The sequence below is a fragment of the Planococcus citri genome, chromosome 1 (genome assembly GCF_950023065.1).
Source record: "Planococcus citri chromosome 1, ihPlaCitr1.1, whole genome shotgun sequence".
Lineage (NCBI taxonomy): Eukaryota > Metazoa > Arthropoda > Insecta > Hemiptera > Pseudococcidae > Planococcus > Planococcus citri.
Genome location: NC_088677.1, coordinates 33,533,025 through 33,546,748, shown reverse-complemented (window position 1 = coordinate 33,546,748; position 13,724 = coordinate 33,533,025). Strand labels below are relative to the sequence as shown.

The following is a 13,724-nucleotide window of genomic DNA, read 5'->3' as shown; positions in this document are numbered from 1 at the left end:
GGGACAATCAATGTGACCAGATTGAAAAAATAAGGCCATGTTTTAACTTGGCACCTTTAAATTAGAAAGAATCAATGCTAGCGGTACTTCAATTTTCATTTTTTGAAAATTTGATGGAAGTTCAGGATTATTCATTCTCTTTGAAAACCTGCAAAAATATTGTCTCGAAATTCGTCCATTCTTGAGATATAAACCTTCAAGGTTTGGCAGCTTGGCGAAAAAAAATCACGAATGCATGTGAATTATAAGGGGTTCCCCCCACTTCTCAGAAAGTTGATGTGAAAATGATGATGGATATTTCATTGAACCTCCAAAAAAAAATTAAGTACCTACCTACATATTGAAAAAATTGAACAAAATCAGAATAAATACAAGATTTCATTGAATAAGACGTCACGTAATGGAAATAAACTTGCATATTTGCGGCGAACTGGTTATGCAATTTTATTAACACCTTTGAAATATTTCGAAACAGAGATTCGAAGGCAAAATGCCACCGCATTGTTCTTATTGCCTGAATGTAATTTTTGATCCAAAACTACATAGGTACTTATCATATTTTTTGTTGATTTGAAATGTAATATTTTCAAAATGGAGCTCGCAACGAGAAAGAGCAGGACACCCTTTCCCATTTTCCGGCTAAGATGTTGATGTCAAATTTAAATTCATACCATACATCATACAAAGTGGCTAAAAAGTCAATATTCTGATTTTCGCATTTCAAAGAGTTTTAGTTTTTTGTAAAAAAATCAAAAACTAAGCATCCTAGAAAAAAACTTATGACATTAGGTCGTTTGGAAATTTAATTCTCTACAATTTTCCTTCACACCATTTTTCTGTAGAATGCTTAGTTTCGCCTCCAGGTCAATTTTTATGAAACTCAGTTTGCAAATTTTTCAAAAGTTCATTTCAAAAATTTACAAACTGAGTTTCATAAAAATTGATCTGGACTTATGGAGGCAAAACTAAGCGTCCTGCAAAAAAATTACACCATGATCATGATTGTAGAGATTTGAAATTTGAATTTCCATTCGACATAATGTCATCACTTTTTTTTCTAGGATGCTTTGTTTTTGATTTTTTTTACAAAAAACTAAAACTAGGTATTTGAAATGTGAAATTCGGAATACTGACTTTTTTAGCCACTCTGTATAAGTAGATATTACGTTTCAAATGTAGAAGTGTTGAGTAACAAAAAAAATTCTAAAAATTTTTATTCTCCAAAATTGACTAAAATTTATATGACATAAGTTATCCTGAATTTTAGAAAATTTTGAAGATGAAACATTTTTTTTGAACTGATTTTTTTGATCTTAAACTTGCGAAACTTTTGAAATACTTATAACACTAGGCAACAATTATGAACTTTTTTTTGGTGTTTGGATTGAAAATGAGCTTAATCGATAGTTTGGACCCTAAAAAAAAACAAGAGTGAGTTTTTCAAATTTGAGTTGTTTTTTGCCCTACTTCAAGAGCTTGTAGCGACATCAGTATTGTTTTTCGAAAAAAACCAAGGTCATTTTCGAATTCTACGCACTTTTTTAAGTAAACTACTTTCCCCGATTTTTGGTTTTCGAAGTTTTAATCGCATAGAACTAATTTTTCTAAATACGAAAAACTCAACTTGAACTTCGGGTGAACACAGTTCCGCGCCACGGTTACGTGGTGGAGTAACGCCAGCGTCGCGCGCTCTGAGTTTTAAAATATTATACAAATAAAAATCTTCCGTACGCGCTTGAAACTTCAAAAATCAAAAATCGGGAAAAGTAGTTTACTTAAAAAAGTGCGTAGAATCCGAAAATGACCTTGGATTTTTTCGTAAAATAATTCTGATGTCGCTACAAACTCTTGAAGTAGGGCATAAACGGCCATTTTTGCAACATTGATCATCTCTCCTGACTACAAAAACAAATCGAAAAACGCCACTCTGTTTTTTGATTTAGGGTCTAAGTAGTGATCAAGCCCATTTTCAACCCGAACACAAATTTGCCGTTGCCCAGTGTAATTGAATAAGACTCTCCCTATAAAAATACTCCGTCTAGACATTTGATCTAAATTATCTACTAGGTATATAAGAGGTTACAGAACTTTCATTTCATAAACAATGTCTATCGTTTGTCCCAGCGGACTCCTATCTGTCATTAGCTGAATGTTACGGAATTAATTTACAAGCAATTAGGCCCAATACATATATATACCGAATGACTATTTAGTATTTTCTCATGTACATACATACTATATGCATCAGTATATGTAGGTATGGTAAATAAGTAGATACTTAGGTAAGTAAATGAAACAATAGATCACTAGCCTATTTGATATATGTGGCTAACCTATTTACAAAGGAAATTATACGTATATCGTACCAAAGCCAAGTAAAATCCACGGAGATAGCTACATAAGGGTATCTCACACCTTTTAATTTAATCAAATGTTATTCAGAAATCATGATCACACGGATTCTGTTCTTCATCGCTAGCCTTGATATTCAAATTAAACGATATCCGATACCTAAGTACATAATATATATAGCCAAACCACCATCAAGCTCTATAAAGAGATTTTCATTTTCTCTCAAAGGGCAATACGACAACCATACACCGTACAAGGTAGACGACCTACACTTACCATATTATTTCACATGTCGCATGTGCGATATTCATGAAAAAAAATATTCGTTTCGAACTAAATAGAATTTTTTTCACAAAAATTTTAAAGGTTTTATTTCGAAAAAAAAGGTCAAATTTATTCGCAAACTGGAATGAAATTCCACGTGCCGCCGCTAGTCACAAATAACTGTATTTTTTTCTCATCTTAAGCTTTCACATTTGAAAAAAGTTATTAATGAATAACCTTCGCCTTGTATAAAATGTTACATCTGTTTTATATAAACTGTATATTATAAAGATAAGCAGAAGAGAAATGATGCTCGAGCAAAACAAGACGAAAAGGCGAAAATGTTGCATTTTTTTCCTCCTTAATCTAGAAAACGTGAATTTGCATAAAATATTCTCCCATCGCGCGCAATACGACGAAAAATTACTAGAGTGAAAAATTTCGAAAATTTGCATTCCTCAGTCAATATTTCCAGTTTTTCAGCTCAACAGGGCGAGGGTCACGCTGCTTCAAAATCGGTCCCATTCGGCCACTAGTAATTATATTTCACGTTTTCCTTTCGGTTTTATTACTCCGCTAAGTAGGTAGATAAACCAGCGGGAAATTCGTTTTAGGGTTTCGAAACATTTTGCAAAATCGTTTGAAAGTTTTTTTTCTCTTTTCTTATTTTTTCGCCACAAATTAGCACCATCGATTTAGTTAGGTATACGCGCAGTCTTCGCCAAGCCAAGGCGTAAAGTGAAAAATCTTTTTTAAATCGAACATGAAACCATTTGCCGAAGGAAAAGAAAAGCAAAGAAAAATGGCCAAGAGAGAAAGAAAATTGAATTTTTAATGCTGCAGTAGTGGAAAAAAGCAAGAAAACTAAACGTTAAAGGACGAACTACTGAAAATGTCTTTCTTATATAGTTTTAAAGGAAATGTTAACAGTTAACGAGACTTGACAAGTGTCCTAAATATATTACAGATAAAAGATGGCAATTAGAATTAGAACCGGAGTCCTATATATTTTGGTGAAAAACACACTAACAATGTCTAATAAATGATTTTTTCAAAGCGGTGTATTTCGTTTCGTTATAACGTGCCACAAATATCGAGAATTTTATCTGAAAAGTCGACCAAATGGTATATACTGGTGGTAATATATACTCGCTTACGTAGGTTTATCGATAAATTTCAACTTTTAATTCGAACGAAATTTTTTAAACATTGGTAAGTTAATACAGCATGTTGACAAAAATGCTCGTATTTCTCATTCCCAACCAAAAAAGCATAAAAGTGTCATCTCTAGCGATAAAAATTAACAAATTGCAGTCGTTTTAAATTTACTCGAATACGATGAAAGTTTATTGGCAAATTAAGGATATTAAATTATAACGTTTAATTTTTGGACAATTTTCGAAAAACAAAATTGCCTGTAGAGTGTATAGTTGAGAAGGAATGAATATTTTGAAGTATTTACACCTTCAGAGCTTAAATCTGGTAGCTCACAATGTGCTTTAAAATTTCACATACTTGCCTACGTAAGAAGTTTAATTTTTATGAACATCCTAACTTTAATTTTTTCCACTCAATTTTCAAGAAAATTAACAAAGCAAACAGCTATATTAATGATTAGCAACAATATAATACGAGTATTAATAACCCCGTATGGTGGATGAATCGAGACGGATACTTATTTCAAAAATCACTTTACAGCCTCCGGCAAGATTTATAAATTGCAACTTTTTATTATGTTACCTATATTAAATCACCGCGAGAGGGTACACTTGGTTTTTCGCACCAACATGAACTTTGTTCCTCCCTTAGATACTACGATTTAGGCTTTATATCAACCCCTTTTTTGCTGCTAGAAACGTTATATAACATTTAGGCGGCACAGTTCGACTAATTTATGTTACACAGCATCGTATTAAGTTATCAACATAACGAAATTTCGAATACTTTCGTATCTCCGAATGCTCTCGTTTTTTCCGCCGAAAAACCTTTTAGTCTGGAGAACGTATTATGCCAGGGACTGGGGAAAAAATAACGATATTTATTTGCCAAAATGTTATTTCCTCGTGCATTTTGTTAATAACTTGATCGAATATTTAAAAAGCTACGGAAAACGGAGCCTATACATTAGGTCTCTATTTAGTTCGTGTTCAATTTAAGGGTGTAGCCTATACTGTGTACACGTCTACTCGAGAATTGAAATCACCTAGTGGTACAAGGTATTTGCGTAAACCAGAATAATTAAGTATTTGGTGAAATACGAGCATCAGTGGTTATGAAGTTGGCATAATTTTGGGTATACTACAGATAGATATTCTAACGCGATTGGTATAAGTTGAAATTAGCGCTTTAATCCTGTATAAACTATAATAATTTTGAAACTAGCAAACTTTCGAATATTCGCTTCATCTTTGTACCCTACGTACAGTGAACGTAAGTGAGGTACGTAGTCTTATCGTTATTCGAAAGAAAAACTTATTACCTACTTTCAATTATGAAATAAGTATAAAAGTTTATCGTCAAACAAACATCTTTAAAGAACACTCGAAGTAAGTATATTAGGTACGAGTATAACTCGCGAAATTCAAATTGCAAATATTACATTATGATATAAGTCTAACCGTTGTCCAATTAAAGTTCAAATGCTTTGAATTTTAAATGAACCGGAGCTGACAGTTTTATGCTTCAGAACAAAAATAACTTTCTCGGCAGACCTAGCCAAGCGATAATTTTTACAAAGAAGAGTAAGTAAATGACATAAAGTGTAAACAAATATTGTTTTTCCAAGCGAAGCCTCTGAAAAAAGTGACATCATGACGTTTTATGAAATTTCACAAGAAAAAGTAGCTAAATATCTGTTAGCGTTTTTAGGCACCCTATAATGAAATGATATCAGTATAAGGCTCGGTTACCAGGCAAGTGAGTTGAATTTCAATTAAACGAACAAGCTGCAGGCTGCATATACGATGACATGCCACAACATACCCACCTACATGTAACTATAATGGCGAATTTTACTCTCGGTGCTCTCTTGCAAGAGCAACGCGACAAAACATTCAAGATGCTTGCAAGTGGAAGTGCATGTGCGTTGTGACCAGCTCTGAATTGCTCTTTTTTCATGTAAATAAGAGGTAGGTACTTCGACATGTGTACGTCTGATTCCTATGCATAGTTATCTTAGATGTGTTACAGTAAGTACATAGATATAATGAACAAAAGTAGGTTACTTTATAGCGTAGATAAGCTGAAAAAAGTACCTAATCATTTTGAGAATTTTGTTCGCAAAAAAATAAGAAAGAAAAGTGAACGTTCTACAGTATTTTACAAAGGTAGAGTAAAAAAAGTCTCAGATCTTTTACACATAAATTTTTGTTTTTCTGTGAATTTCATTTTGCAACTTTTGAGAAATTTTTGAAAGTTCAAACAATCCATAAGACTTATGAGCTCTATTTGGAGCCTTTAGCAGATTTTTAGATTTTCAAGACTTTCAGAAAATTCTCATAAAATGGGTCGAAATGAAATACATACAACAATTTTACAACAAAGGAAAAGTCGAAAATTTATTGAAAGCTTTAAAAAATCTCGAAATCCTCATCAATTGAGTTGAGAGGTCTTAAATCAAATATCGACGTGCTTTTTTGGATCGTATTAAATTTTGAGACTTAGACCAAATGGTTTTGGTGACCAAGTTTAGCATAAATTTTCCCAACTCTGCCCAAAAGTGGCCACTTTGAGAGTAAAGAACAAAATTTCTCCAAATTGACCTGGAACGTTGAATTTTGGTATACTTACCCTATTTTTGACCCCCCCCTCCCACCCCGAATCAATTGAAAACTGGTTCAAAACGTTTTGAGTCGTTCTGGAGCCTCAATCAGATTTTTCAAAGATGAATTTTCCGCAAAATTTTACCTAGGTAATGAAAATGGAAAGTTAAAATTTGCATTATACCCTTTATAATTATGCAGCTCTATGAAATTCTGAAGTTTCCAAAATACAAATTGCGGTTTCCAAACGGCTAGAAACCACCTTCAGTCGACTCAGCAAGTTGGAGTCATCATCTAAAGTTAGCTATTCAACCTCTTTCTTTCTTTCTTTCTTTCTTTCTTTCTTTCTTTTTAGCCCTTTTTCTCAATCTACTGCGGGATGAAAGCCTCCCCAACTTCTTTCCATGAGCTCTGGTTTTGGGCTGTACGCCACCATTCTCCATAACATGTCTGTATCTCATCTTCCCATCTCCATATTGGTCTCCCCCAGTGCCCATTTTCTGTCTGATCTCCACTGAGTAGTCTTTACCACCCATCGTTGACCCCCACTTCTAACAACATGACCTGACCAACACCACATACTCCGCTTAACTGTCTCCATAATGTCAGTCATCCCTATGGTCTCCCAAATTTTCTCCACCATCCATTTGTCTCAAAGTGTTATCCCCAGCATTGATTGCTCCATACACCCAGGGATGCGATGATACCTGATATATCATGATACTTATCGATATGTATCAGATCAGTATTGTATCGATACGTATCAATCCAAACTTAATACCGAGCTTTTGAATTTTTTTTGTTTTTGGTTTTTTTATCTGTGAAAGTTTTGGCATTTCAGCCAACTTTTTAAGCTAAAATAAACAAACAAAAGTATCACAATATTTATCGATGCATACTATCATGATATTTTCAGAAGTATCGATACCATATTGATACGGTATCATCGCATCCCTGCATACGCCTCTGCATCTTGACAATTCAAACTTCCAGCTTCTTTGTAAATGTCCATGTCTCACTAGCATATGAGGCCACTGAGATGATGCATTGATTAGCCCTTCCTTCTCAGACATACATATTAGTATCAACTTCTCTCTGATTATTCTTCACAGCCTTGAGTATGGTGCCCATGATGCCTTTATTCTCCTGGATATCTCTCTGTTGAAATTGTTATTCATTGTCATATCTTGGCCCAGGTACACAAATCCATCAACCATTTCATTTTCATCATCCTCCAGCTGGACACATTTTTTAATCCATCAACCATTTCATTTTCATCATCCTCCAGCTGGACACATTTTTTATCAGTTACAAACCCATTGCACATAGTCTTGGTCTTCCCTTTATTAATTTTCAGTCCTACTTTTAGACATGCATCTCTCACCTTGTCTAGCATTCCCTGAAGTTCATCCATATCCTGTGCTATCAGCACCACATCATCAGCATATGTGACCATCCTCAATAAAACCAACCATCAATTGCAAAAATCAAAAAATGTTTTTTTCACCTATTTTTGGCCTCTAAATGGTTTAGAGGAGAAAAATTTGCAAAATTTTTTTTTTGATTTTTTGCGACCAATGGTCGGTTTTATTGCGGATGGTCACATATAGCAAATGGGTCGATTTTTCTTCTCTGAGATCTCTAGTCCTCCATCTCCTCATAATATGGGCCGAATTCATAGACGTTACTTAAGGGACACTTGGCTAAGTGGTGAATTTTGATTCAATTTTTCTCACGAACGAATAAAAATTTTATATTTTTAAAATGATAAATCAACACTTCGGAGTCCAATCTCTCAATTTATTCAAAAACAAAATTTCAAAAATTCAATCATGCCTGGAAAAATTGCTTCAAAATTCACCACTTAGCCAAGTGATCCCTAAGTAACGTCTATGAATATGGCCCTTAATCTCTGATGCTGTTATAGAGTGTGGCTGTGAACAATTTAGGTGAAAGGGCATCTCTCTGTCTTATTCCCTTTTTGAGCTATATTTTTGCTGTTTCTCCATTGACTGTAATAGAAGCTGTGACATTTCTGTAGATATACTCGATCACATGTAGGTAAGCAGGATCAATTCCAATCTTTTCAAGAGCTGTCATCATGGACACCATTTTCAAAGAGTCAAGTGCTTTTTCAAAATCAATGAATGCTAAACATAGATGGTAACATTTTGTGGAAATTGCAACTTGGAAAAAATTTCTTGAAATTTATATTTTGGGCACTTTTTGATGACCACTTCTGGATTTTTGCAGTTTTAAAATGGCCACTTCTGTGAAAAAAATTGTAATTTTCAAAAAGAAATTTTGTCCGCAAATTTGATTTATTTTTCAAAAATAAGATGTTCAATACATGCGAAATTCTCTCTGCTTTTTGGTTTTGAAGCTAGTAAGATGATCTATGGATGGTTATCCAGATTGAATTTATCTTTTAAAAAAAACATAAATGGCCACAAAGGCCACATTTGAGCACTTTAAATCAACTTTGAAATACATCAAACGATCTAAGTGTATGCGCATCTACTTCATATGAGTTTAAGTGCGCTATTTTTATAGTCATATACGAAACAATTTATAGTGTACCCGAAATACTCTAGTTCAAAATGAAGTTTTCCACACAACTTCGCATAGTAAATTAAATGATTCTATATCAATTTCACCCGTGACAAAGGAGACAACTAAGAGCGCATTAATTTATGTCCATAGAGCGTGTAATGAAAACATTTTAAACTTCAAACTAAAACTCACCGACAAAAGTTTACTATCAATAAAGTTCCATAACTTTATTTCCAAAGCGAGCTAAGAGCAGCTATAGCTACCAAATATGTAAAGTTCTTCTCTCCTTTGGTAAAAAAATTTCAGTGATGCATAACTCGATTCCTTTGTAGGCTGGTATGCGGTCATTGCAGAATAAGTTACACAAAACAGGACCGCAATAATTTTAAATTTTTTGATTACATTAAAATGTGTTTTAAATTTTTTTTTGTTGCGGCCCTTGGAAAAATTAGAAAAACGATAATTTTTTTCTGCTATATCCACATCCCATTCATTTTTACGCGAGAATATTTTTTTCAACTTTTTTGGGGGAAAACCTCCAGTAAAATCAATTCAAGAGGTCAAAGTATACCTTTCTTGTGAGTAACCAGTCGGTAGTTTAGGTAGGTATTAGATAAGCGATGAGTATTATATTTTTTTCTCTCTAGTTCTATGGTCTCGTTTACAAAATAATTTCAGCATCATTTGTCGAAATCATTAATTTCCTTTCTGAATGATGTAATGATCGCACAGCCTATCTAGTTTAACATTGAGTAATTTGAGAAAACTGAACATGGTAACACAAGTTAAAACTACCCAACCAATTTTCATGCCCATCAAATTCATTCGTTAAATGTAGCGCATTTTGGTTGCTATTAAACTGACTACTTGTGTGAAATTGAAGGAAAAAATCCAATGTGAGATGTTCCTAAAACGAGATAAATTATACAAAGGTACATAAACTCTGTTTGATCGCGACGAGATTCGATTGCTGATAGGGTTTGAGGGAAGTAAACTGCCTACTAGATTTGGTATCTTGATTTCATCGTACCTACGAGTGTGGTAAGCATTGAAAATTATGCATTCATTTTTGAATTTTGTTAATCAGTTTTGGATATAAAATATGTTTTTTATTGGGGGGGGGGGTGATGGGAGGATAATATTTAAACAGTTGCATGTGAAATAAATATGTACCCACTTGATTTTTTAAATCAAACCTAATGGCCGTTTGTTCAATTTTTCTCATAGAAATCTCATCAAAAGATGAGCACGAATGAACCATTTAATATTTATTATGCAAAATCTACATACCTACCTATACATTTTCATTGAAACTTCAAAATCGCAATAACATTATTTCTTTCTCATTCGAGTAGTAAATTGTTCTTCTAAAATAATGAATCCTATACTTACCTACATATAAAAATGTCAAGCATTTCGGATTCAACACGTCGAAAATTCATCCCGAGGGTGTTTTTATCAAACGAAAAATAGGCAACCTTGCATTTTCACATCCACATACTCTCTGGGAACTGGGAATCTGATTATTGTCGGTTTTAAAAACCGTAGGTAGGTAAATAAAATTGTAGGCAGAATAGTCAAACCGATCTGCTGGGTAAAGTTATTCAAACGTAAACTTTTCTTTCGTAGTTGAGCCTAAGTAGATTTTACTACACAATGACGAGTAAAATGGGAAAACAGTTTTCAATAAAGTTTCATTAAATGGAAAAAATAAAAATTTTCACATTTACGCTTTCGTCTTTCTATTCGTATAGCAAGTTTTTTAAACGGTTTCGCATATAGTACGAGTACTTAAAAACCCAACACGTTAGTCTTACAACGTCTCCGGAGAATTCATTCAAGGTGATGAAATTTTCGATGTAAAGAACTTTTTGAATTTCAAACGCTTTTAAACGTTTTGCATTTTAAAATCGACAATTTAGAATTATACGTAGACTTAATTAGATTGATTAATCGTAATTATTCGTGTATGGCGCGGTTCATATAGGGCCTACTTTTTTTTTTCAAAGTTTAGTCCCACAAAAATAAAATTGAGGGGAAAAGATTCGAAACGTGTGCATTTTTCATATGACCGTAAAAATTCTGAGAACTGCATTTTATGAAATAGGTAAATTATAACGATAATTTACTAATCAAATTTGCAAAGAAAGCAGAGCTTATTTTTTAATAGGTACCCCAACTATTCAATTTTCAACATTTTTCTCCCCAAAAATTCTACATAACTGAAAAGAATGTCGAACTAACCGATAAACAGACCACGTATGTTGCAGGAAGACATCGTTAAACATAATTAATTTCAAAATTTCACTAGTAAAGGAATTTTATTCGATATTGATTTTACTAATTAATAAAATATCGTGCGTTATTAATTTTAGAGACCGCTCTTTAGCACCTGTTACATAGGGCAGTAAACCCGCAGAAAAGTTCACCCTTATCGGATACCGGATACGCCATCGTTAGCCAAATTAAAAGTTGCAAAGTGCATTATAGATAGGTACCTACGGAAACAACAATTGGGATTCGATTACACTTTTACATTTGTCTATTTCCACATCGAATAGTTCCAATATCTATTGATTCGTTCATTTGTAACATTATTCTTTCTAATTCAACCACATTTTTTTTTTTGATATGAAATTCACCGAACGTTCAAATGGCTAATTTTCGTTACAATAAGCTTTACAAATTGGTAAATAAAAAATAGTTCGATCATATATGTAGTAAGTACAGTCAAACCTGGATAAGTGGAATCGCAAGGGAAACGGATTTTTTCCCACTTACATAGGTTTTCCACTAAAGTAGGTTTCACTTATAGAGGTTGAACAAATTGGAATTCCAGTTATGGAGGGTTTCGTTTCCCTACCACTTCCCCATCTAAATCTATGTTAAAGTCTTATATAAGTGGAATTGTATTCTGAGTAGCAGGACCTCTGGAACTGAAATGTTGCTTTCGTTTTACCTCTATAAGTGAAATTCCCCTCCTTCTTACCTCGTTAACTGGAACGAATTCCACTTCTGGAGGTGCTGTTATGATAAATGTTTCAGTTATAGAGGTAAGAAGGAAAAGAATTTCACTTATAGAGGTAAAACGAAAGCAACATTTCAGTTCCAGAAGTTCTGCTACTCAAAACAAAATTCCACTTACATAGGTTCTGTTTCCATTTAAAGAGGTGACTTTAACATGGGTTTACATAGGGAAGTGCTAGGGAAACGAGTTTTATTCCACTTATAGAGGTTTTCCACTTACATGGGTTCCACTTATCCAAGTTTGACTGTATAATAATGAGCCAGAGATTGGATAGAAGTATAAAAAATTCACCATCTTGATAATTAAGTTTCATTTCATTTCAATTTTTTCATCGACTTTGGTACTAATTAGGTATAGGTAGGTACTTAGTTTATAGTACCTATACTTATGTTCATATTATACGTAACTTAAGTATCGTTAAATGATGAATTAATCGAATACTCACGGCGAGATCACCACCATAGAACGGATGTATGATGAAAGTCTCATTTCCAATATGAATAACTCCAGAGATCCCATTACATGTGTGAAAAGCAGCTGTCGCACCTGGAATATCCTTCACCGTTCCGTGATAGTAGCAATGTTCAATTTCCTAAAAACAATAACACATAATTTTTCACAACCATGTACGAAGTAGGTAGATAGGTACCTAATGCGCGCGTTGAAAACCTAAATTGCAAAATTCGTTAGTTTTTCATCAGCAGATGGACGCGAAAGCTTAAAAAGTCTGAACTTTTGGTCGTTCGGGCTGCGAAAACAACGTAGATATTGTACATGTATTAGAAATGGAAGCACATTTTAATGCGATTACCGCCTATGCCAATGAAAAGAGAAATCGTTTAAGTGAATTTTTACTTCGGACCGACATGTATCTATCTCATAGCCTCTGTTTACCTTCGTGACGAAATGAAATTAGTTTGGCATCACATCCAAAGCAGATAATAAGATTAAGTAGAGAACTTGCGGACTGCTTCGTTTCGTACTATAGTCCGCTTTCTCAGTGTTAACATTTGTTTGGGGTTTTCTCTCAGTTAGACTGTACTCATTTGTTTGTTTTTACAAATGTACTCGTATGTACATTCTAGAGCTACAGCTATGTACATATCCGAACCTTCTACTAAGGAGATACCCTACCTACATTTTTTTTTTTCAGAAATAGGTACAAATTTCTTCAAAAACGAATCGAAAAAATTGCGATTTTTTTCACTATCCCTGTATTTGGTAGCATTGTCTCCTCGAAGCAAAAACATAGACCTAACAATATTCGCACAAAGCCTTAAATGTTTCCAAGAGTAGAGACTAGATAGGCTACAACTGTACAATCATTTTTTATTCGTTAACTTACGCAGCCCTTACAACACTTTCGAGCACTTTAGCAGCCTTACTTTGCCTCTTTTTACAACCTCGAATCAATGTACGAGTAATATAAACACCAAAAGTATTCCAGAGTGCAGGTGGTGTTAATGGATTAACAAGAAGTAATCTATTAAAATATTTAATTAATGTTGGTTTCAAAACTGCTCAGGTGCTGGTTTTACTACTAGCAGAAATCCTCTCTTTGTCTACCATGTAATAATGTACCTACTTGGTACTTTTGAATCTTGTATAAAATAAAAAACACGCATAATTTGCATAGTAAATTAAAGTTTCTATTTTATAATAACCCCACACGATAATATAAACCGAAGCAAAAAACAGGAAAAATGTAACGAAGAATTTTTTCGTGCTTGGATAGATATACGTACCACAAGCATTTTTTTAAAAAT

The 13,724-nt window shown here is 33.6% G+C and overlaps 1 protein-coding gene across 9 annotated transcripts in view; it reads right to left on the bottom strand.

Moving 5' to 3' along the window:
- Window positions 1–13,724, bottom strand: part of mmd (mind-meld) — a 158,270-nt gene that overhangs the window by 36,243 nt on the left and 108,303 nt on the right. For all 9 annotated transcript variants that reach the window (XM_065344029.1, XM_065344024.1, XM_065344020.1 and 6 more), the window contains exon 6: window positions 12,404–12,550. In XM_065344029.1, coding sequence (XP_065200101.1) covers window positions 12,404–12,550 — 147 coding nt within the window. The remainder of the gene's footprint in view (window positions 1–12,403; window positions 12,551–13,724) is intronic.